Source organism: Microcaecilia unicolor, chromosome 11, assembly GCF_901765095.1.
Source record: "Microcaecilia unicolor chromosome 11, aMicUni1.1, whole genome shotgun sequence".
Taxonomy (NCBI): domain Eukaryota; kingdom Metazoa; phylum Chordata; class Amphibia; order Gymnophiona; family Siphonopidae; genus Microcaecilia; species Microcaecilia unicolor.
The window spans coordinates 85,368,143-85,394,435 of NC_044041.1; the positions used below are offsets into that span (position 1 = coordinate 85,368,143).

Sequence of the window (26,293 nt, forward strand, 5' to 3'; positions counted from 1 at the left end):
GTTAGTGCCAGTATTCAACGGCGGTACCTGATTAAGTACTGCTGAATATTGGCAGCCTCTCTTGTCCACTTAAATCGGTTTGAGTATCAGGCCCATCATGTTGAAACTAACAATGAGCAGCTTTTTGGTCTAACCCAGGATCCTCTCCATGAACAAAATCATCTGAATTCAAGGATACAAAGGGCCCACTATAGCCACATGCCCGCACATCCACGCAGTGAGGCATATGCAGTTCCACTTGTGCAGATCTCTGGAGCTTTGAAAAGGTATTGGGCTTGGAGGATATGATCAGCAATGAAATCATGAAGGATTCAGTAGCAGCTAGAATCTGTAATGCTGCAGAGAAACCCCAGGTTTTGTGGACCCTGATGCAGCTTTTTGGAAAAGTTACCATGCGAAACGTTGGCCACTGTTGGCCCTGGGGACTTTGAGAAGCTGGTTTACTTGCATTCAAGCACACAAAAAGATAAGTGTGTTTGTTTACATTCAATTTTGAAGTTTGGATTGGTGATTCTGGACTGTATTTAAGTTCACTATTTTTGTGGCTGGACATTTTAAGTTTGTTATTTTGCCCTATGGAAGTTTTTTTTTTTTTTTTATTTTGCCAATGATGATGAGCAGATCAGTTTGATCATTACAGCAGCTCAGTGGCGTAGCTACGTGGGGCCACAGGGGCCTGGGTCCCCGTAGATTTGGCCCTGGACCCCCCTGCCGACGACCTTCTCAACCCCCCCTCCCACCGCCAATCCTCCCCCGCCGCCATTGCCATCCACTACCTTTGCTGGCGGGGGACCCAACCCCCACCAGCTGAGGTCCTCTTCTTCTGGCGCAATGCTTCGTTCTGTTTCTGTGAGTCTGACATCCTGGTTGGCGGCGGGAGGGGGGTGGAGAGGGTCATCGGCAGGGGGGGGGGGGTCAAAGTTGTTCGTGGTGGTGGTGGCTAAAATGTGCCTCCTCACCTCGGGCTCTGGACCCCCCTCACGCCGAAGTCTGGCTACACCCTGTTACAGCTCTATAGGTCAGTTTTGACTTGGAGCTCTTTGAGGCCTTTTCCTTCCTTTTTGATGTAAATAAGTGGGACCATTTTTTGTGAATTGTGATATATTGTTGGTTACCACCCCCACCCCCCATTCTTTACTTCCCTAGTGGATTCAGAAGTGGCGCACAATTACGGATACTCCAGCGCTAGTGCTTTCCTGGTAACCGATGAAATCTGAAATAATGGAGACATCACCATGGTGGCAGGCTCTGCTTCCTCCGCTGCCTGCTTCTCATGTCCGTGGGGAGAAGTGCCGTTCTGCATGTGAATGAGGAATGGTATCAAAGCAGCCACCAAGGAATAGCCAAAGTCTAGTTTTGAAAACTGAAGACATTTATTCTAAATATGTTCCATACAATAATTCAACCTGGTACAGAGAAATGTAGCACTTAGCTAAGAAGGTCCATAAAAGCTCATTTGCACATTTGAAAAAAACATCCAACAGATCTTCACCCTCGGTTTTAACATATGAGTTAGCTGCTTGCTGAAAGTAAGGAGATCACACATAATATCAACAGGGCTAACTACAGTTACAAGTGTGAAAGAAAAGAAAATTCTCTATTCTAAAACCATTTTATTCTTTCTTTATAAATAGAAAACCTGATTTGCAGTGTTCAGAGAATTGTTCGTATAGTGATGGAATGACCAGCAGTGAAAGGGTAAAAAGCAATGGCTGGAGAGGATCAGTGTTCACAGGAATGGGTAGCTGGCTCGATTGGCCACACCACACTGATTCCCTGCACCTTTCAACAGACGTAAGTAACCTTGTTCACCCCACTTCTCAGTCCAGCTGTTGGGAGGAATGACATAAAAGAGTGTGAAGGGAGTGTTCAGATTCAGAAGAATCATTTTAGTTGGGAAAACAACTCAAGGTAAAATAGAAAATTGAGCTTGGAGATGCCATGAAGATTTGTGTCAATCATAATGCCGAAAGTATTTCTGTGGGGGGAGGAGCCCAATGTTGAATTTATAGGGCTGAAGAAATAAATATTCTTAACTTTTAGGGACACTATTTGCATAGAACAGGGGTTTTCAACCAAATTAGATTTCAATGAATATGCATGAGATACATTTGCATGCACTGCCTTCACTGCAAGTTTCTCTCATTTTAATTGTGGATATGAAGGAAATCTAACTAGCTGGGTGTGTATCAAGGACTGGTTTGAGAACCCCTGGCATAGACACAGGGCTCCAGCAGCAGCCTCACATAGAAACAGGTCCAAACGTATGTATGTAACACTAGAGACCTCTGCTCAAAACAGATACAGTGCTATTAGCCATCTTCATGAAGGTTTCACTGTGGATGGAACACCCCACACCCCACCTTTATGCATGAAATAATAGTTAAACTGGATGAAATGTAATATTACAGCAAAATGAAAAACTGCAGGAACAAGAAGGCATGATAAGACTGTGGAAGGAGGGAAGTTTGCAGGAAACAGAAAGCGATATTGTTTTACTGAAAGGGTGGAAGATGCCTGGAATAATCTACCAAGAAAGACAATAAAAGACAAAACAGTAGCAGGATCAGGGTTGCCAACTTTTCGACAGAGAAAAGCCTGACATCTGCCCTGCTTCATGCCTCTCCTTTGTTCCGCCCCATGCCCCCACCCTGTCTCTTGCCATACCCATTGTCACAGACTTCCCCCCACCCCTCTACAACCGACTGTCCCTTTTTTGCATTTCTCTTTTTCTGTCTTTGTAGGGTCTCCTGTTCACTTAACATTTCTTCTCTCTCCATGTCCACCATCAATCTCCAATCTGTGTCCCTTATCCGTCCTGTCCAACATCTCATCTCCTTTCTATACATTATCCCTTTTCACCCCCTCCCAGTATTTGCCCTCTGCGTCCCTATCTGCCCCCTCAAAGTCCTTGTCCTCTGTTTCCAGAATTTTCCCCCTGTCCCTATGCCTCCCTTTTCCAGAACTGCCTTTCTATGTCCTTGTCCCTATACTACCTCCATGCAGGGTTGCCAGGTGGAAATTTTTTGTCCCGCCTCCCCGTCACTAACCCCGCCCCCCGCAGCCAAAAAAACCGCTTTTAAAACCGCCCAAAAGGAGCCCAAAAAACCACAACCCGCTGCGGGCAAAAATTTCCCGCGGCAGGTCGCGGAAAACCGCCCAATTGGGTGGTAAAACCGCCCACCTGGCAACACTGCCTCCATGCCCAGCATCTCTTTTCTGTGTCCCTGTCCCTCCCCTTTCTCTTCCCCTGCTCCCCCCATGGTCTGCTGGCATCTCTTTCTCCCTCCCTAGGTCCTGTGTCTCTCCCTCTTCCAACCCCTCCCCCCAACTAATTTCTCTCCACCCCCTCCTATCCCCCACACCCAGGTCTAGTCTCTCTCTCTCTGTCCCTCAGTCTGGTTTCTTTCTCTCCCCTCTCTGGGCAGATCCAGTATTTGTCTCCCTCCCACCCCTACCTGGCAGATTCAGCATCTCTCCCCACACCCGCACCTTTCCCCAATGGATCCAGCATCTCTCCCTGATACGTTCAGCATTTCTTGAGTCGTTTCTGGCATATGCAGCATTTTTCCTCCTCCTCCTCTCTCTCTCTCTCCTTCCCCAGCAAATCAAGGATCTCTCCTTCTCCATCTCTCCCCCCTGGATGAGTTCAACAGATCTTAAGACCCACTCCTGGTCCAGACAGCACTCTCCCGCTGCCTCAGTCTTTCTTCCCCACAAATCCTTCCAGCATCTCTCCCTCTCAGGTCCTGAAATGTGCCTTTGCTGACAAGCAATAGCCACAGTGATTCAAGCAAGCGGCATCTGCCTGCATTTGGAGTCTTCCCTTGGCCGCATTCCGCCTCCTGTGATTCAACTTCCTGTTGCTGCTCTGGCAGAACATGGCTGAGGGAAGACCCCAAATGCAGGCAGAAGTCGTTTGCTTGAATCACTCTGGCTGTGGCTTGTCAGCAAAAGCACGTTTCAGGACCCAGGAGGTGCATAGGGAGAGGGAGAGATATTGGATGGACCTGGGGGGGGGGGGGGGGCACGAGGTGGAGACAAAGGCAACGTGGCTGCACCAGGAGAGGAAGGGAGAGCAGGAGATGTCGAAATGCCTTGGCATCGGACAAAAACCCGGCTTTTCTACTGCCGGTTTCGAGGGTCTGCTGGCAGCCAGCCTGGACACTGAAATACCGGCCAGGCCGGCTGAATACCAGCTAATTCCATCCCTAGGCAGGATTCAAGTATGCCTGGGACAGATACGAATAGCGCTGATAAAAGCCCAGACTGAGTGATATCTGCAGTGACAAAATAGGTGGAGCCAACTGAGGAGATGGTGGGCCAGGGATCCTTAACCACTGACGGCTGCTATGTTGGTATGTTACTCTTTAAAGACTGTTGCTAACCCAGACCCCCAAACTCACCTGTTCTTTATCAGCCAGTAATCAGTGTTTTTCCCATTCTGCTGAGATGTACCGTAGCCAACAGCCAGCATGGCATGGTTCACCATCTGACTGCAACAGCTGCCAGAGTAGACACCTACATAAAGGGATAGTGAAATCATTCCACAAACTTTACAAATACTGTCTGCTTTGGTTTGGAAGGGGAATATTTCAAGGTGGTATCCACACTAAGATGCAGCCAGCAACACAGAGGGGACTGCTAAATCACTTCAACTGGACTTGAAGAATCACAGAGCTGTATGTTAATAACATAGAAGCTATAAGGGGGATAATTACCCTAACAACTCTCTTCCCTCACCCCTTCCTAAACGCTACACACTACTAATTGTATCCGATATCCTGTTATGACAATGTTATCAAATCTATGTAAGCCACATTGAGGCTGCAAATAGGTGGGGGAATGTGGGATACAAATGCAATAAATAATAAATAATAAGTCTGAACTTTGACAACATTCACCTGGGCTTCACTTCAGCTGAGTAAGAACAGAAGAATTTGTTACCTGAATGGTAGAAGCGGAAGGTGAAGGCTCTAGCATCCACAGCGACGGAAACCGGACCAACTGAGGCCACGGCCTGCTCCAGAGTTTCTTCACTGCCCCGTGGAATCCTCACAAAGGAAGTACAGTTGCCAGCTTTGTTAAGGGGATTATAATGGCACAGTCCATCGTCCTGTGCAAGAGACAAAGGGCAATATAGATCCATCAGTTCAGATTCTAAAAGACAGCAGGACAGTGAAGCCAGAATGGGCAGGAGCAACTAGGGATCGCTTCTGCCCCAATGAGGCCCACTAGACCACCAGGTCTTCTAAGATTATTATTTAGGATACTGGTGTTAATTGTAAATCATATTTCAAGTTAACAAATACCATCTTGTAGTATTTTGAACCCTAAAGTAGATCATTGTATATTAAATATTTAGTGCCAGCACCTGCATAACTCCTGGCTCCTTCCCAACTCTGCCCCCAGGACACCCCACTCCTACCCTCTTTCAATAGAGCTGGTTAGTGCCAATATTCAGTGGCACTGCCCGGTTAGGTGCTGCTGAATATTGGCATTGGCCCACTGAGAGTGATTTAAGTAGGCAGGGCCCAATGTACTATGTTTCACATCAAATTCTTAAAATACAGTACCGCGGAATCAAATGAAACTAATAATTTAGTTTCCAGATTACACTATAGGGAGCCTTGTGTTGATTCCTTGAGATCCAGCTCATTGATGAAATAGCTCAGGAAGCAGTAAAGATGGAGTCTCTCTTGAAAAAACTTTCCCCCCTCCAAAGGGGCACCACCTTGTAGTGGTGGAGGGGCTTCTGTGTTTCAATGACTCAGAGGGCTATGCTGAAGGGTTACCCATATCAGACAGGCCTCTGAGGAGAAACCAGACAAAGAGTGTCCTAAACTGGGAGAGTGGTAAGATGGCGACCTGAAGTTCGTATGCCCAATAGCCCAGCTGCCCTCTGAAGTTTCGTTTTCTTTACGTAAATTTCCTCTCTGCAATTGCAGATACCTTAACTGAGAAGAAAGGGACAACCAGCAGTCAGCTGCCGATGGCCAGCGTTTTGTCCCCTGAGAAGCAAGTGCGGGACCGCTGCGCGACGAACTGCCCACAGATGAAAATGTTGGCGAGTCCTTTGATTAGACCAGCAAAGGAGCGTTGACGCTCTTGGACCTGGAAAAAAACAACTCCATCGCTCCCGAATTATTCAACCACCATGTCCAAAGGAATGGAGGAGTGAGTTAGAGGCATATGCTGAAACGGAGGACGTTTACAGCAGAAACCGAATCGGCGGAACCACTCCTAAACACCTCAAGAGAAATCACCTTGGAGTTTTTGGCTTCCGTGGAGGTTACATTGAATACCATCTGGAAGGCGCTTCGGGACCTAACGGTGGCAGTAAATAATTTTGTTTCAGATATAATTTTATTAAAGAGTTACATGGACAATTTAACTGAACCCTTTGAGAGTGAAAAATTGATATAAGAAATGATTCTACACGAGCAAGAAGAGGTTATGATATTTTGAAAATGATAATAGACCAGAAACTTTGAACAATAAAATGAATATTATTATAGATGATTTAATATCGAGATTATTGTTTATCCCAGAGTTCCGGGTATGACTCCTAAAGTTTTCCTCAGAAATAGTTCCTCAATTATTACTTTAAAAGGAGTGAAGCCTGTGAAAACTGGGATTACTTTAATCAGTGGGATTTGAATTAGAGACTTAAGTATATGTATTGTTAAATAACTTCTGTTTTTTTAAAAGAGAGAGAATGTAATCAGATGTATTATTTCTAATTAATATTGGACAATAAGTATGTTTTCAATGAAATGATTTGACTATATACCGTATTGGCCTTGAAGAAGCCAACCAGATGATCAATGTGGAATAATAAATTAGACGAGTAATATCTGGGGATAATCAGGTTAATACTATGGGGTTTTTTTCTGTTTACTTTTTAATTGATCTCCTTGTCTTGTTTCACTCTCCCTATTTAGTGGTCTAAGGAAGAAAATAGAATTACCTGACTGAAATAATTCCTATATATTACTTTCTCTGTATTTCCGTCAAGTTGTTTTATCGCTTGTAAAAATTTAAATGGTTATAAATAAAAAAAATTTAAAAAAATAAAAAACTTTCCAGTGTTACTGCATATTTTTAGGATTTAAAGCAGACAGCCTGATCCAGAACTACAGCCCTTTCATGCCTCATCTGTTGCCTGGAAATATTTTGAAACTCCCTGTGTGTAGCAATTTGTGTCACTCAGCTTTGACTGCAGGCCCACCCAACAGGAAAGAAGCCCTTAGCTTTACCTTTGCAATTGAAAAAAACAAATCCCGAACCAAACCATCAGGCCCAATCCAAGTAAACTTACAGTGAAAGTCGGATTGGCTCAAACTGCAGGGAGAGACACAATGATTGAGGACCCGATGCTCAAAAATAAACGTGAGTGCTAGAGGCCAGTAGCGCCATGCTAGCTCCCGAATTTACCTGTGCAGAATGTTCAGAGGGGTCTAGCGCAGGAAATGAGCACACCAGGCACTAGCGTAGATAGCATTCAAATGTAGTCAAGCTCATTCATTTTGTATTCCTCCTCAATGCTTAGAAAAGAACTCCCAAAACAAAAAAGCCTTACCGCTGCAAAAAATAATGCCAGGACTATTTTACATGCTCATCTTCCAATGTGGTATATATCATTCAGTGTAAAAAATGTAACGAAGGATGCTATATTGGAGAAACAGGCCAGATGCTTAAGACAAGATTCAATCTGCACAGACATCACATGAAAATAGCCGGTGCCAGTCAACCCCCACCCCTGTGGGCCAACACTTTACAAGACCAGAACACTGCACCAGTGATTTCACAGTAAGAATACTGAAAGGTAATTTTAAAACAATACAGCAATGTAAGACCTTTGAAATAAGAATGATTGAATATTTTGACACCCAACAAACAGGACTTAATAAGGATCTGGGTTTTCTAACTCATTATAAACCATAAAGCTGTATTTCTCTGTTTATTACCCTCCTCTCACCTACCAACACCCATCCTGTTAGAATATCAATGAAATGCTTTGATGTCCCCATGCATACCCCCACCCAGACTGTCAAAGTGATGCTTTGATGTTTCTCTTATATATACTATCTGCTACCACATTTGCTTATTTCCGATCTGACGAAGAAGGGCAACCTTCGAAAGCTAATCAAGAAATGTATTAAGTTATGTCCAATATAAAAGGTATCATCTTATTTTCTTTTCCATGGTTTATTTGGTTTGATTTCTATTGATAACCTTTAAGAGTGGTCTAACACGGCTACCACACCTCTCCCCTTTACAAGAAATTAATTGACAGCAAACTTTGGTTCTAAGTTGCAAATTATGATGAACTGGCCCATGCTCCCCCCCCCCCCCCCCCCCCCCCCCCCCCCCCCCCCCCCAAAGAGAAATTTGTGTAGGGTTCGTTTTAATAAACAACTCCTTGTAATAAAACCTCTTACAATCACATTCGGTAGTTTCAAGCATGCTGTACAAAGAGGACCCACTCATAAGTATATTGCTGTTGCAAGGAATATATATTATCTTACCCTTTCTAGGTAAGGGTAGGTGGCTTCTGAATTTATCCCTCTGTTAATCTGTACATATCTGAATGCTCTTGTTATATATCCACCACTGCAACCATGGTTCCCCTGTGGCTTGGAGCAGTCCACAAGGTTTTGCTCACTCAGAGAGATCAGCTGGCCTGTTTTCTTGAAGACCTGTCCCTCCAGAGCACCAGTGGCACTGAATGCCCAGCAGGAACCGCAATGACCCTGGAAACAACAGAAGAAAGAGATGCACATAAAGGAAATACATACTTATGGGTTAGCCTGATGGCTCAGTGACAGCAATGTACTGTGTCAATGAAAGAAGTTAGGTTCAATTTCTAGGCCAGATTTTCCACTCTTATGGTTAGCTGAGGCTTGGAATGCTGTGAGATGGCATTCACTGCCCTTGGGAGGGAGGAAGTCACTGTGTAATAGTGGCCGGGACAAACATTAGAGGGAGCTCCCTATGAAAGCCTGAAGGAGATATAACTTACTAACAGGTTTGGGGGCCCAGGAATCAGGGGCATAGCCAGGATTCAATTTTTGGGGGGTGCTCGAGGTGGACTGGGTGCCAATATATTTTATCTCTACCCCCATTGCATTAATAATTTTATCTTTGCCAGCGAGGATGTCCAATCCTCGCCAGCTGATGGGATCCACTGCTCGGAACTGCCCCAGTGCTGCCTCACCAATGAAGAAATTGGTGGCCTCTTTTCCAGCCGCCAACACTAGCATTCCTCACGCATGCTCAATTCATGGACGAACTGAGCATGTGTGAGGAATACTGATGTCAGTGGCTGGAAAGGAGGCCATCTACTTCTTTGCTGCTAAGGCAGCACTGGGGCAATTCTGGGCAGTGGATCTCATTGGCTGGTGGGGATTGGGCACCACTGCCAGACATTCAACAGGTACTTTGGGTTTTGGAGGGGGCCTGAGCCCAAATGGGGGGGCCCAGGCCCCCAAGGCTCTCCTCCCATTTGGGCTATGCCACTGCCAGGAATTATTAGGAAAGGAATAGAGAATTAAACAGAGAATACCATAATGCCTCTGTATCGCTCCATGGTGAGACAACACCTTGAGTACTGTGTGTTATTCTGGTCACCACATTTCAAAAAAGATGTAGTGGAACAAGAAAAGGTACAAAGACTTTAATATGAGAAAAGACGAAAGAAGTTAGGGCTCTTCAGCTTGGAGAAGAGACACCTGAGGGGGATATGATAGAGGTCTATAAAATCCTGAATAGAGCAGAATGAGTAAATGCAAATCAATGTATTTATTTATTATTAAGATTTTTACACTTTTCAAAAAGTTACATAGTAGCACATTTAAAACAAACAGAACATATTTTTTTCACTGAGTATTTAGTTAAGCTCTGAACTCATCACCAGAGCAAGTGGTAAAAGCAGTTAGTGTAGCTGGGTTAAAAAAAAGAGTTTGGACAAATTCCTGGAGGAAAAGTCCATATACTATTATTAAGATAGACCTGGGGAAAGCTTCTACTTATCCCCGAGGTTAAGCAGGATGGATCTTGCTATGTTTTGGCACTGGCCACTGCTGGAAACAGGATACTAGGCCATACCATATAGATCCTTAGTCTGACCCAATACAACTTTTATGTTCTTATACTAGCTGCCTCATCCGTCAACAGTCTGACAACATAGCATTGATCATCCCTTATATGTTACAGTGTGACCTAAAGGAAGACACTTAACACCCCCCACCCCGTGCTCAAACATAGACTCCAAGGTTTAATTATTTATATATATATATATATTTTTTTTTTTTTTTTACAGATAAGTTGATTCGGAAGGTATTGATGTTAAACTCTTCAAAGGTTCTTTGTACACTGATATTACTATTTAAATTGAATTATTGTAGAATGGTCTGGAATTTCTCTATAACCTCTGCTCACCTGATTCTTCACGGGGGTTACATAACCTTTTGTACGCCAATCCACCTCCTTCGGAACTTCAAAAGTATCTGAATGCTGGAACAAGGGTACCTTCTCCTCCTCCCGCTCCAAGATGAAACCATTTATCAGCTGATGAAACTCCTCATCCGTCTAGGGAGAATAAATGGTGTTTTCATCACCTGTGGCTTGTGGAAGACCTCACACTTCTAGTTGTGTTCCTCTTGCACACAGACAAACAAGAATTTCTTAGGGGTGCACTTGGTAAAATAGATCAGCTCTGGAAACTGCATTGTGATCAGTTAGTAGGTTCATTGTATTTCTGTTATATTAATTGTCTATTTTATGTTGTCATCATGTAAACTGTTTTGTACACTCTGGAGAGTGAAAAGGCGGATTTAAGTTCTTTAATTAACTTCAATTATTTTTAGAAAAAAATCACAATGTATACAAAATCAGCACAAAGTTCCAGTTTCTATAAACTCCAGACAAGTGTTTACAAATGAACAGGATCCTTGTATGAAGCCATGACAAAAGGGGGCCTGCGTTGGCATCGGCGTGTGTTTTGGATGCACGCTGAAGTCCCATTTTCCTGCAGTGGACAAAAGGCAGGTTTTTGGTTTTCTTTTTGTTAAGAAATGGATCATGCAGCAAGTGAAGCACTTGCTGTGCACCCATTTTGGGTGGAAGCACTTACCACCACCCATTGAGGTGGCGGTAAGGGCTCCCACACTACCCCGGCGGTTACCGGACAGTGTGCAGCATTGCCCAATTACTGCTGGATACACACCAGCACTACAAAAATACAAATATTTTTAGGGGCTAAGGGAGGGAAAAGGGAGGGAGGAAAGAAATGGAGAATGTAACCTAGTTGATAATTGATAAGTTTCCACAAATGGAATTTATAATCCATGATCTTAATTGTTATGTAAACCACACCAATATTTGAAAGTTGAATAAAAATCTTTAAATTAAAAAAAAATATATATATATATATTTTTTTTGTAGCGCCTGAAATGGTGTGTGCTGGAGAGGGGTGGCAAGTACCGCCTGGCTGCTGCAGTAGTCCAGCGGTACTTCCCTTTTAGTGAGCAGTAAGCATGCATTGGGCTTACCACCACTTTGTAAAAGGGCCCCACAAAGATTTCTTCATGTGTTTTCTGTATTAAAGAGAAACTTGCTTGACACCAACAAGAATGGTCAACAGGACCGGCTATGCTTTGTAACCTTTGAGAAATTCTTTTAGGGAGCCGTGGAATAAAGTTTAGCATTACCTCCTTCGTGTTTGCCAGAAACAGATTTTTCTAACTCCCTACCGCCCTTGAAAAAGATGACATTTCTTATCGGTTAAGGCTACAGTTACCATATCACCGAAGTGGTTCATCTGCAGGAGGTAACTGTGCTTTCCCAGAGAATGCTCCAGGTTGTGCTGCTCGATCTTCCGCAGGTTCTTTTCCCAAATAGTCCTGCGGAAAGCCTCCGTCACCTGCACAAAGTTTAAAAGACTCATAAGCATGGTAAATGGGGTTCTGTTGTGTGGAGTCTGTAAAGAGGCATGGGGGGGGGGGGGGTTAGTTGAAATGGAGAAAAGAGAAAAGGCCTAGTGCCAGAAAGACCTGAAGGCTGGCTCAGAATGATAAGGACAACCCAGTGAAGACATTTCAAGACACTTCTCAAACTTTGGTTATAGGTTAAAAAAAAAAAGTGTTACCTTTTTATTGAAGTACCTTTTGGGAGCCGGCACTCCTTATGAGCAAAATACAACATTTCCTAAAAGTACAAGTGAGCATGGAAGAGGGGATGGCAGGAGGTTTGATATCTCATTGTATTGCATCTTATGATTCACTTGGATTTGTACATGTGTATCTATTTTTGTTAACTTTTATTGTGTTGAACTAAATGGATCAGCATAATAGCCATTCTGCTTTTACACTTGGTGACAGTGACACCTTGTGGATTCTTTCTTTCTTTCTTTCTTTCTTTCCCCCAAATACAAGTCTGCTGATATTAACTAGGTAATGCCAGTGTGGCATCACTATACCTGGAAACCAGACATGAGAACACAGGATGTTAAACCTACATCATTCTGGAAAAGAGAGAGAAAGCTTGTGGAGTTATTTTATAAATTAAGGTTTTCAACCCAGTCCTTGGGGCACACTCAGTCAGTCCGGGTTTTTAGGAAATCCCCATTAAATTCAATGGGGATAGCCTGAAAACCCCGACTGGCTGAGTGTGCCTTAAGGACTGGGTTGAAAACTTTATTACATAGTGGATGATGGCAGATAAACACCAAAATGACCCATTGCCACTCCTTGCAAGTTATTCCCCACATTTTATATTTATGTTTGTTTTTATGCCTTCTTGAAAGAACAGAAGTGTCATTCTTAGAACTGGTGCCCTCTGCAGGTTATTTTAGTGCAGTGGTTTTCAACTCAGTCCTTGCACACTGTGGATATTCTGAAAACCTGACTGGCTGGGTGTGGCCCAAGAACTGAGCTGGGAACCCCTAGTTTAGTGCTTTGTTTCCATCCTCTGTGTTTATCCCATATTTTTCTGAATTCTTTTAAAGATTTTACCTCCACCATATCCTTATTTTAGCACTTCCAGCATGTACACACCCACTCACCATCTTTAATAAACTCATTTCCTTGTAGTCCTCACCAAACTAAGTCCAGAACCTGCAGGTCATGCATCCATCAACCAGCTGGCAGAGACAGAAAAACACAGAAGTATGCTCTGACCTATAAAGACATTGTGCAGTTCCAGCACTTCAGTATTTTTCTATGTCCAGCAGGTGGAAGATGGCGTCCTATATAGCTCCTGAACTGGTTTCTTAATGCCCGCTCATGTACCCAGTTTGCTGAAAGGAACTCAGTGGAGCAGGGAGGTATAAATTTGAGTGTGACTGTGGGCTTACGGGGTACACCCAGAGGAGCCTGTATTCCTTACCCCCCCCCCCCCCATGCCCTCTCTTGTGTCCTTCATTCCTGCTTCAGAAAGAGAAGTGTTGAATTCTGAAGAAATGATATGTTGTCTGTAAGGCTGGTTTGTTTTTCTCCTTTGAGCCCTTGGTACCATCAGGGTTACGTGGAGGGCAGGAAGTACTGCTGTGCTGTTCTTCCAGTATTAGCATATCTGTTGTGTAGTGCGTGCCATTTTGTTTTCCATGCCTGTGCTCTACCCAAATTCCTTCAGTGGAACCAGAAAATTTCTCTTAAGCACTCTTCTTATGGTGGCACCAGCAGAGAGAGTGAAACACTGCTCCCAATGCAACACTCACCAGGCTGCTTCAGGTCATGCCTGCTTTTATTGACCCAGAGCACAGAGAGTGCAGGGGAATCAGTGATCTCTTCTAGGTGCGATTCAGCACTGTAGGGAGACTTGTCTGTGTCGGCTGACTCAGCCCACAGTGCCAACATGGAAACTGTGTCTGTTTTTGACTCCCCAAGCCTCTTCACAAATTGTGCTGCTATGCTCTGCAAACAATTCCGAATTGGTAATGCAGGGAACTGGAGAAGGATAAGGGCTGGAAACAGAGGACTCAGGAGGGATCTCCTACAGTTAGAACTTGCAAGAAGCATCCTCTTCTAAGCAGATGTGGTTGGAACAGCTGGAGTCCTGGGCATCAGAATCCCTGCATTCTTCTATACATTCTGAGCAGGCACCTTCACTAACTTTGCAGTCTTACATCCCTAAGGATCTTTGGAGGAAGGTGAGATTCAGTAGAGATGATCCTACTCTGTAGGTTCTATGAGTGCTAAGGCACACCCAATACTCTATGCTGTACTTTATTACTTTTGGAGCAGAAAGCCCCATGTTGCAGAACAGCAACGGAAGTCAAGAAGGAAGTGTGTCTGTATCACATCAGCTACTGTTCCTGCCTCCTCTTGCAGCCCTGTTGGCTAGCTCTGTCTGACCAATGGGCTGCAGGAGGAAAAGGAAGCTATTGTAGGCAGTGATCAACAGTGTCAAAAGCAGCAGATAGATTGAGAAGGATGAGGATAGAATAGAGACCTTTGGATCTGGCCAGGAACAGGTCATTGGAGACTTTAGCAAGTGCTGTTTCAATTGAATGAAGAGGGCGAAATCCAGATTGAAGTGGATCAAGAATAACTTGGGATGAAAGAAAGTCAAGACAATGGCGGTGAACAGCACATTCAAGTATCTTGGATAGGAAAGGGAGGAGGGAGATGGGGCGATAGTTGGAAGGACAGGTAGGGACCAATGAAGGATTTTTGAGGAGTGGTGTGACTACGGCATGATTGAAGGCATCAGGAACAGTCGCAGGGGAAAGTGAAAGATTGAGGATATGACAGATAAAAGGGATGACAGTAGGAGAGATAGTGTTAAGTAGATGGGTGGGAATAGGATCAGAGGAACAGGTAGTTAGTTTTGAGGAGGAAAGAAGACGTGCAGTTTCCTCTTCAGTGATTTCAGAAAAGGAAGAAAAGGAGGCGGGGGGGGGGGGGTGAAGAAGGGTTGAGAGAATGGACTAAGAGAAGGAGAGGTGGAGGTGACTTAGTTGAGAATTCAAGTTTAATCTTGTGAACCTTATTATGAAAGTATTCAGCCAGAGTCTGGGAAGAAAGTGAAGGGGGAGTTGGAGGTGAAGGCACTTTGAGGAGAGAGTTCAGTGTGGCAAAGAGACGTCGAGGGTTTGAGCCAAGAGAATTTGTCAACTGGATGTAGTTGTCCTGTTTGGCAAGTGAAAGAGCAGACTGGAAGGAGGTCAGCTAGAAGTTGAAATGAATGAAGTTAGCATGGGCATGGGATTTCGACCAAAGGCGTTCGGCAGATCAGGCACAGGAATGTAGGTAGCGGATTCTAGAGGTCAGCTAAGGCTGGGGTGTGGTACGCATTACAGAATGGGGAATGGGAGGAGCGACAGCATCCAGAGCAGAGGAGAGAGTCATATTATAGGAAGAGACAGCCTCATTGACAGACTTGGATTACATAGTGGTTGAGAAGAGATTTGAAACATTGGACTAGAAGGGTCAATAGCCTGAAGATTCCTCAATGTATTGGTTGAGATTGGATGGGACTGGGGGGGGGAGGATGTTTAAGTGTGAAAGTTATCAGATGATGGTCAGAGAGGGGAAGTGCTGAAGTGCAGAAACTGGAGAGTAAGCAGTTTGAGAAGAAGATAAAATCAAGGCAGTGGACGTTCTGGTGAGTGGGGGTAGTGGAGCACAGTTGAAGACTGAAAGAGGATGTTAAAGAGAGAAACTGAGAAGCATTAGCATAAATGTTAAAATCCACAAAAATTAGGGAAGGAGATGAAGGTTCAAGAAAGAAGGAAAGCCAGGCATTAAAGTCAGTGAGAAAGGAAGAAAGAGACTTATCAGGGAGTCGATAAATGACTGTTACTCATGGAGGCACAGGCGTGAATAGATGGAGTGGACTTCGAAGGAAGAAAAGCAGTGAAACTAAGGTGGAAGAAGAGGTTGAAATCTACAGGAGGGTGAAAGTAGTAGCCCGATACCACCTCCACGGCCAACTGTGCGAGGAGTATGGGAAAAAGGTGACCTCCATGACACAGGGACGTGGCTGAAGCAGAGTCTTCAGGGCAAAGCCAAGTTTCAGGGCAAGCAGATGGAGAATACGTGGAGGTATGAAAGTTTGTTGCAGACAAAGTGGGCATTCCACAGAACACATGAGAAAGGCAGGGAAGAAGGGGGGAGGAGAGGAACAGAAGAATAGCATGCTGCCTCTGTATCACTCCATGGTCAGTATTGATCACCATGTCTCAAAAAAATATATATAATGGAATTAGAAAAGGCACAGAAAAGAGTGACCAAAAGGATCAAGAGGATGGAATTCCTCTCAAATGAGGAAAGGCTAAAGAGGTTAGGGCACTTCAGTTTGGAGAAAAGACGTGGCTAAAGAGAGATATGATAGAGGTTTACAAAATCCTGAATGAAGTGAAACAGGTAAATGCAAATCAATTGTTTATTCTTTCAAAAAGTAGGACTAGGGGTCATGCCATGAAGTTACATAGTAGTACATTTAAAACTAGGGCTGCTTTTTGATTAAAATTTTTTATTGTGATTAATCACACAATTAAAGGTATTTTATTTATTTATTTCCCATCACAGCTTCTTGTGACTCTGAGCAAGTCACTTAACCCTCTAATGCCTCAGGTACAAAATAAGTACCTGTATATAATATGTAAACCACTTTGACTTTAATCACAGAAAGGCGGTATATCAAATCCTATCCCCCTTACCGTCCCTAAAGGACTGATAATCTTCCTCCCTCCCACCCCCAGATCCAACATATCTCCCTTCCTTCCCTCAAGTCCATTATCTCTCTCTTCCCCTCCACCCACATGAGCAGTGACACAAACTTGGGGTGCTATGTTATGCTATGATGTTATATGATGATTCTTATATTCCACTAAGTTCAAAAGAGATTCTAAGCTGATTACAAACAATAAGTCCTTCAGGAGAATTTACAATTGCATATCTCAAACATTAATTACAGTTGCACATCTAATATATTGAAACTAAAAAACATCTTTCTCATCAAACAAAAAAGACTCGAGCTCTTCTCTTGGTTGCTGGAGCTCACTGCCTCGGCCATAGTTTCCATCACTTTCTTTTTCTGCCTGGGTGGGGGGGTGGATGTCAGAGGGTAAGCTTTGGACCAGGCTTCAGGCAACATATGGGCAGCTGCTGGCAAGGATCAACAGAAGACCACCTTTAAGGTAGACTGGCATGGGGAGAGCGAATGATGAATCACAGATGGTGGGGGGGGGGGGGGGGGAGATGTCAGATTGCAGCAAGGACAGAGGTTGGCAGTGGAAGAGAGCAGAAGAGATGTTTGGAGGAGACAGGCAATGCTGCAATGTGATTAATTTTTAAAATAATGATTAATGTATTAATCACAGAGTTAAAACTGCAATTAGAATGTGGCCCTATTTAAAACAAAGTTTGCACTCAATACAGATAAGCTATAGAACTTGTTGCCAGAGGACTGTATCCTACTGGTTTGTACAGTGACCTGAGAACCTGGGTTGATTCCCACTGCAGCTGCTTGTGGCTTTAAGCAAATCACTTAACCCTCCATTGCCCCAGGTACAAAATAAACGCCTACATATAAAATGTAAACTACTTGGATTGTAGCCACAGAAAGGCAATATAATCAAGTCCCATTCCCTTTCCCCTCTATTTAAAGGTTTGGAAAAATTCCTGGAAGTAATGTCCATAAAATTGTATTAGGGTAGACTTGGGGAAAGCCATTGCTTATCCCCTGTGGTAGGTAACATAGAGGGGCATAATCGAACGGTGCTGACGAAATACATGGCCGGCTATGTATTTTGGCGGCACCGCAAACAGCTGGCCAGACCCGTATTTTCAAAAAAGATGACCGGCCGGGGTTTGAGATGGCCGGCTTCGTTTTTTAGCGATAATGGAAAGTTATGTCGGCCATCTCAAACCCCGGTCAAATTCAAGGCATTTGGCCGTGGGAGGAGCCAGCATTTTTAGTGTACTGGCCCCCCTGACATGCCAGGACACCAACCAGCCACCTTAGGGGTCACTGCGGTGGACTTCAGAAAAGCTCCCTCGTGCATAGCTCCCTTACTTTGGGAGCTGAGCCCCCCAAACCCACTACCCACAAATGTACTGCACCCACTAAAATTGCTCCAGGGACCTGCATACAGCCTCTAGGACTTATTGCTGCTGTATAACTTTGGCACACCAGTTCACACCTGAAGACTAATCTCTCTGAAAAGTCCTTTCTTGAAATAACCACGTTTACTCACAGTTAACTGCAGATCAGAGGTTGTGCCCCACTGGCAAAGAGTCCCCTGGTACTAAGATTAGCAGTAGGTCAAAGCTGGCACAATGGTGTACAATGCCCTCTTTCAGCACCATGCAAGGTAAGAACTACGTTCTCTAACGTGGGTAACACAGGAAAGGGAACTAAAACTGGCTTACAAAAATGGCCACTACCGCATGGACTACAACAGGAAACAAAACAGGGCACACTCTGACCTGGTTGGTAGGGGGGGAAAGCACCATGGGAGTAGAGCCCAGTACCCTACACCCAATACAATGCATTGGTAATGTGACTCTGCAGTGCACCTAACAGAAAAGGGGTCACACTCACCCGAGAGCCACATCGCAACCAGGAAAGGCTGTCGGAGGATACAACACATTCTGCTGTCATGGAGGTGGGTACGGCATTTGAGGCTGGCATACAGGCTGGCAAAAAAGGTTTTTAGTTTTATTTTTTTAGTTTGGAAGGGGGTTGGTGACCACTGGGGGAGTATGGGGAGGTCATCCCCCATTCCCTCCAATGGTCATTTGGTCAGTTGGGGCACCTTTTTGAGGCTTGGTCGTGAAAATAAAAGGACCAAGTAAAGCCGGCGAAATACTGCTTAACGCCACTTTTTTTTTCCATTATCGGTGAAAGCCGGCCATCTGGTAGCCATGCCTATGCCCGCCCATGTCCCGCCTTCGCTAATCTACCAACATGCCCCCTTGAACTTTCACCGGCGAAGCAATGGGAAAGCGGCAATGCTGTCAAAAATGCCGCTTTCCATTATACCTATTTTGCTGCTTTTCCGAAATCGTCGGCCATCTCCCGATTTATGTCGGGAAATGGCCGGTGATAACTTTCGAAAATAAGCTGGATAGACTCTGCCAGGTGCTTGTGATCTGGCTTGGCCATTGTTGGAAACAGGATACTGGGCTAGATGGACCCTTGGTCCTTCTTTTTTTCATTCCAACATCCGTGGGATTTTGTGTTCTTCCACCCTGGTGGATTACCTACCTGTTTACAGACCAAAGGTCCATCAAGCCCAGCATCCTGTTTCCAACAGTGGCCAATCCAGGTCACAAATACCTGCTGACAAGATCCTCCCCCAAAAATACAAAACATTTTATGCTGCTTATCCCAGAAATAAGCAGTGGAGTTTGTATAAGTTATAGGCTACATATACCTAGTATTCTTGGAGGAGGACATCAATGCAATGAGTTTTTAATCTCCAAATAATCCCAATTAATGTAGCAGATGGAAGAGGCATTACTGTGTTTCTAAACATACTCCTAAGAGAAGTATACCTCAGAAGGAATATGGTAACAGCATTCTGCCATACCTAATGTAGTACTTACAACTGCTGAGAACGATATGAGCTAAATCCATTTCCCTCTCACCTTCTAACAATGGAGTCAGCTCCCAGGCAACAATTAACAAGTCATCCTTCCCTCCTTCCCTCCCTCCCTCCCTCCTCCCTCCTCCCTCCTTGTAATGATGATCATTTTGCTCAGCCCAGGAACACTTCTCTTTATTTCTTGCTCATGACATACTTGTGGATATGTTTTTCTGTGGAATATCTTCCAGCTCCTCCATCCTTCTTCCAAGGCTGAATCCAGCGAATGAGACAGAGTCACCAATAAAGCCACAAAGGCAAAAGCCAAATCCAGCTTCAGCATTTCCTTCGATCTAGGCAGGGAGATATTTTGAGTAAGGAAAGGCATTATTCTAGGTTTTCTTTTTGGATATGCAAGACTTATTTGCATTGCTTGCAAGGAATGGATTCAAATTGTACAACAGTCAACATTTGTGGACTGGATCCTGGAAAACCTATTATGCACTCAAGTTTAGAGGTTCCCTCAGCTGCATTCCTTCACTTGTTCTTACATAAATACTCTGGAATTTTGAAAAGTGCATAATTTTAAAACAACATAAAAAAAAAACAATATGAAAACGTTCTGGCTGCCCAGCCCTAGATTTCAATAGGTAGACTCAAGGACTACAAATACCACCCTTGCTTTGGGATGTGAATTCAAACACAAAACTGACCAAAATGTCTTCCTCTTGGAACTGGGTAAATTGACAGCTTTGCACATAGTCTCATTTTCAGGATATCCACAATTAATATGCATGAGATAGATTTGCATACAATAGTAGAAGTAGTGCATGCAAATCTATCTCAGACATATTAATGTGTGATGGTTCCTTTTTCCTACTTACCTGGCTTTGTATAGGATAATATAGAATGTGCTTGTGAAACATTGTCACAATATATCCAGCTTTAAAACACATATGCAAAATAGCTGAATTACAGACTTCTAGGAACCTTCCAATAGAGAAATATGACAATGCAATATTAAGATGTTTTCTGTTTATTGCCACCTCTACTCTTCTGCCTCATGAAATATATGCTCCCACTGACTAACCAGTAAAAATGAGGGGAGAGTATAGATGTGAGGGTGCAGAACCTGAGCAAAGTGCCTCTGGCAGAAAAAGACCCTAGAAACCATGGACTGAACCAGGAAGAGATAAGATCTGGAATCAAACACAAAATAGTGCTCAGATGCTGTATATTTCACTATATTTGCTGGTGTAAGTTTAACGTGTATTTGTATAATTAATAAAGAGGAAAGTTTAAAAACCATAGCTTTGTAAGGTAACCTATTAGTTTGAAGACTTAAAACCACATATGTCTCTGTAGGCAGCTTCAGATAGAGCAGCAATACTTTCAGACCACAGCTTGATCTTATCTTTCTGGTCTTCTTCATTTTGTCATGTTCAGCATATGGCAAATCCACCCACAATGTTGTAAAACCTCAGTGATAAATACAATGAAAATCCAAGAAAGATGGGGAAGGAGGTGGAAAGAAGAGGCAGGAGTTAAACTTGTTCTTTAAATGAGGTATCTACATCTAGAGATAAAAGGAAGGTCTCAGCAAGGAAAAGATTTTACACTCTGTGAAATAATAAAGCCACTGCATAATGTCCTCTACCTTATCCCTGTGTGTGGAGGGGGTGGGGGGAGAGAGAGAGGTTAACAGGTCATTCCAGGCAGAGTGCTCATCCCTAGAATATACCCAATTAACAATGAGGAACAGCCCCAGTGAAGCCCATGCCATGGAACACTGAGACAGGCTTGTGGGCAAAGGAACTTAAGATAAACTGAGATAAACCAGGAAGAGCTACTGCTGGAACCATTTTGGTCCTGTGAACACACAGTAAGACTCAGGCATTACAAAAGAATCACCAAACTTGCTCAGGCCAAATTTCATTTGGAAATCAGAATGACAAGTGAGATGATTACATTTCCTGATAACACAAAACTATCCAAATTTGTTAAAACACACGAGGACTCTGAAAAATTGCAGAAAGACCTTAGGAAATTGGAAGACTGGGCATGCAAATGGCAGATGAAATTTAATGTGGGCAAATGCAAACTAATCCACATTGGGAAGAACACTCCAAATCATAATTACTTGATGCTAGGGTCCACCTTCCCAGGCAGCACCCAAGAAAAAGATTTAGGTATTGTTGTAGACAATATGCTGAAATCTTCTGCCCAGTGTGTGGTGGTGGCCAAAAAAGCAATTAGGATGCTAGGAATTATTAGGAAAGAGATGGGAAATGAGATCAAGAATACTATGCCGCCTATGTATTGCTCCATGGTGCAACCTCACCTTGACTATTGCATTCACTTTTGGTTGCCATATCTCAGATATAGCAGAACTAGAAAAGGTTCAAAGAAGAGCAACCAAAATGATAAAGGGGATGGAACTCCTCTCATATGAGGAAAAGAGGTTAGGGCTCTTCAGCTTGGAAAAGAAATGGCTGAAGGGGGATATGATTGAGGTCTACAAAAGCCTGAGTGGTGTAGAACGTGTAGAAGTGAATCAATTTTTTTATTCTTTCAAAAAGTACAAAGACTAGGGACACTCAAGGAAGTTACATTGAAATACTTTTAAAACAAATAGGAGGAAATATTTTTTCACTCAACGAATAGTTATGCTCTGGAACTCTGTCGGAGCTTATCTGGGTTTAAAAATGTTTTGGACAAGTGACTGGAGGAAAAGTCCATAGTCTGCTATTGAGACAGACATGGGGAAGCCACTGCTTGTCCTGGGATTGGTAACATGGAATATTGCTACTATTTGGGTTTCTACCAGGTATTTGTGACCTGGATTGGATACTGTTGGAAACAGGACAGTGGGCTAGATGGACTATTGGTCTGACCCAGTATGACTATTCTTATGTTCTTATTTCAGTACTCAATAAGTCAGACATCTTCTGGGACAACCAGCATTTTAAAGAACTAACATCAAGCATCTAGTTATTTTCTAAAATAATAAGCCTTTAACAGCTTTCTAAATAACAGATAATCCTGCAACATCCTAACTTGATATAGAATCACATTCCAAACAGTTGATGCCAGATAAGGGAATCCATTGAAAACATTCTTTTCAAAAGGAATCCCATAGGATTTGTAAAGTGTAAAGATAAAGTATCACATTGAATATTAGACTTGTTACTCTCGAGTGACAAATGCATTGTAACATGTATCGTGGGGCACATCTATGTAATATCATATAGATCATTGTACACAATTTAAATCGTATGCAGGCCTCTACTGGTAACCAATCAAGTCTTACAAACAAGTGAATGTTACATTCATATGCGAGGTGTTAGTATTTTATAATTTTAGCAAGCAGTGCTTACATTTAAGCACTAAGACTATAGAATTTCCCAATAGTACACACTATTATCGGAAAATGACATTCGATTCAAATGACAGCCCATGCCTAATGAAATCAGTGCTGAAGATTCCATGATGCAGATACAAGACTAGTGTAAAATGTCACTTCTGGCACTGGGCATCATGACAGCTCTGTATGCATGCCTCAACTAGAACAGAAAAATGAAAAGGATGTGGTTGTTGTACATTGAGAGATGGTGTGTTCAGTAGACTGTTCATCCTCAAAGTAATGTATCACTTATACCATTAGTTTATTTTATATAATGCCTCAGCAGCTTTAACAGTGAAGCTTTAACAGTGCTCTACTATCAGAACCACTCCCTCCCCCAGCACTGGTTGTGTCAGCTGTATGAACCCAGGAGAAAGCTACACAACGAGGGAGTTCACAGCTTGTTTATTTTTCTTTGCACTGCAACATATTTCCATTCTCCCCCTCCATTTTTTACACTCCTTGCTCTTGTCATTCCTCACCTGGATTACTGTAATTCTCTCTATGCTGGCCTCCCTCTTCAGTCACTTAAATGTCTTCAGCTCGTTCAATGTACAGCTGTAAAGCTTCTTCAACATGCTCATTGCTTTGATCACATTTCCCCGTTCCTTCATTCTGAACATTGGTTGTCTCATTTCATATCAAAGTCCTTTTACTTGTCTTTATAGGTCGTCTTCCCATTGCTCCTACCTATATCAATAAACTCGTTCCCTACCTTCCCTCCAGTGCACTCCATTACACTCAGCAAAATCTTATTTCTCTTCCTTTGACAATCTCGAGAGAAACCGCTTTTAGCTACCTGAGCTCTCAATTTTGGAACTCACTTCCACCTCATATCAGGCTTGCATTTTCCCTTGCTACTTTTTTCAGAATGCCTTTACCTCACTCCCCCCTCTCTTCTTTGACACCTCACCTTCCCTGTACCTTAAGGGTCTCTTTTACTAAGCCATGTAAGCACCTACGCACATCCAACACGCGCCAAAATGGAGTTACCGCACTGCTACCGTGTGACCCTTGTGGTAATTTCATTTTTGGCACATGTCCACTACGCACACCTGAAAAATATTCTTTATTTTCTGGTGCGCATCAGTTATGCACGCCAAGTGGCATTTGGTGCACATATGCCATTACTGCCTGGTTACCGTGTGAGACTTTACCGCTAGGTCAGTGGTTGGCGGTAAGGTCTCAGACCCAAAATGGACACATGGCAATTTTCATTTTACCGCATGTCCATTTTCGGCAAAAATTTTAAAAAGGCATTTTTTGCAGCTGCGCTGAAAAATTATTCTGCACGCGCCCAAAACACGCATCTGCGCTACTGCTGGACATTTTTCAGTGCACCTTAGTAAAAGGACCCCTCAGATTTTAAAAGTGCTTTTTTTTTAAGCTCCTCATTTTAAGTAACTGCATAGGTGGCCCCCTTGTGGCACATCAAATGCTCCTAAATAAATAAAAATAAACAAACATAGTTCAACCAAGTCCTCTGGTTTCTTTATTAAATTCATGTGGTGATGTACGTTGCCCTCTCAGGCAGTTCAAAACGCCCCCTAAAAGAAAACACTGTATGAAATAAGGTTTGGTGAGAATAAGAGATGCTTTAGGAAGGCAAAAAACCCTAAAGAATTGTTCCTTCCAGAAGGAGTCAGAGGGGATTATCCCCCCCCCCCCCCCCCCCCCCACACACACACACACACATATTTACTGCAGTAGGTTGTACCATCACCTCCTTTGCTCCAGTAGAACAGAGATGCCATGTCTCGCTCATTAGGAGCCGGGTCATACTCATTTGAAGACTTTTTCCTCTTAAAGCCCCACTCTACTCTCACCCTAACCAGTACAAAAATTGGAGCCCACCTTTCGATGTATTTTGCCTATCCCTTTTTCCTGTACCTATACATACATGTGCTCTGAAACCTATTTTAGCCACTGAATCGAGAAAACTTTTCAATCTGAAAAATATTATGCAGGTAACTCTTAGTTACTTGAGCAAATTTTTTTGAAAATTCTCTAATACTGCCTTTTCTCTGTTTCCATCTTTTCAGAGGCACCAAAGTAAAGTAACTATCATTTTATTCAGCTTTCTTTTTCCATTTGCAAAAGCAATATGATATGTAAATCTACCAAAGCGAAATGTTCATCATGGAAACTAGAATAGATTGTTCTCAGTTAAGCTTTAAATGTTTTCTTAACCATATTAAAGAACAAAGTTGAGTCCAAAAGAACTCCATGTACTTAACGTTGTTGAGTTACCGATAATACCCCATCCAATAAAAGGACAGTTGAAGGGATATCAGCCAGAGAATCACTGAACTACAAAAGATTAGTTTTGTCTGCATTTAGTTTAAGGAAATGATTATGAGGCAATAATTTTACCTTGGTAACACAATGGTCAATTATTGAAAAAGTCCCAGATATAAAGAGGGACCATTTTGTCCACCTAGCTGCTGCCTACACCTCACTAGCTCAGGATACTTTCTCAGTTATCGGCTCTTCACTGCAACTACTCATTGCTATAGTTCCCTAGATCTTGGATTCTCTTCCCCTGATTTTCTCATTAGCCACTGAATTTGTCCCAACTGTGCTCAGACCAAGTCATGCTGGAAGATCTTCCAAACACTAATAGATGTGTTTCCTCATATTGCTTCTTAACCTCCCTCCCTCCAATCGTTGGATTATTCCTGCAGTATTTACAGATGGACACGATAGGAATAAAACATCATAGCCCCTGCAGTACATGCCCCTTCTTAGAGAAAAGCCCTTCAGCAAAGGACTGGGGTAGGGATGCTTCTTGCCTAATTTTTTAGGCATCAGACTTTGTCCCACTGCCAGACACAGGAGAGCGAAGAGGAAGAAAGCATCGGAGGACATACTAAACTGTGGGAGGTGGAGCAGTTTAGTGGTTGAAACAGTAAGCTGTAATACAGGGAAGATACAGGTCAAATCTCACCGATGCGCCTTGTGACCTTGGGCAAGTCTTTTAATTCTCCACTGCCCAAGTTCAAATTAAGTTTGTAAGCCCTCCAGGCATAGGGAAATACCTAGCATACCTAAATTTAACTCGAACTAAATCCTGACATTTAGATATCGTCTCTTCCACCCACCTATTGCTGACAGTCACCTTTGCCTCAGAAGTTGCAAGGACCAGATCGTCTGTGAAATTGTGCTCTCTGCTACTTTGAAGTGTATACAGGAAGGAGCTAGACCTAGCCTCAGAGAAGCAGTTATGTAGACTTTACGTCACACCACAAGCATTTTCCGGCTTGTCACTTAACACACAGAAGCCCTTTTAAGAGGACAAGGACTTCCTGTCTGCACCTCCCACCATCCCACTTCCCCTTGTGAAAGAAAAAAAA

At 43.2% G+C, this 26,293-nt stretch overlaps 1 protein-coding gene across 2 annotated transcripts; it reads right to left on the reverse strand.

Moving 5' to 3' along the window:
• Nucleotides 1–1,351: 1,351 nt before the first annotated feature.
• On the reverse strand, nucleotides 1,352–26,168 carry LOC115480524 (cathepsin L1-like). Of its 2 annotated transcripts, none has more exons than XM_030219261.1 (8): nucleotides 26,059–26,168; nucleotides 19,755–19,890; nucleotides 11,804–11,926; nucleotides 10,444–10,593; nucleotides 8,532–8,756; nucleotides 4,948–5,116; nucleotides 4,407–4,521; nucleotides 1,352–1,829 (listed from the first exon to the last, which is right to left on the reverse strand). In XM_030219261.1, exons 2-8 carry the CDS (start codon nucleotides 19,878–19,880, stop codon nucleotides 1,730–1,732), a joined length of 1,008 nt encoding a protein of 335 aa, XP_030075121.1. In that variant the 5' UTR covers nucleotides 19,881–19,890; nucleotides 26,059–26,168; the 3' UTR covers nucleotides 1,352–1,729. The 2 variants fall into 2 exon arrangements, with proteins under 2 accessions (XP_030075121.1, XP_030075120.1); XM_030219260.1 differs by having other exon boundaries at nucleotides 26,042–26,168.
• Between the last annotated feature and the right edge of the window lie 125 nt (nucleotides 26,169–26,293).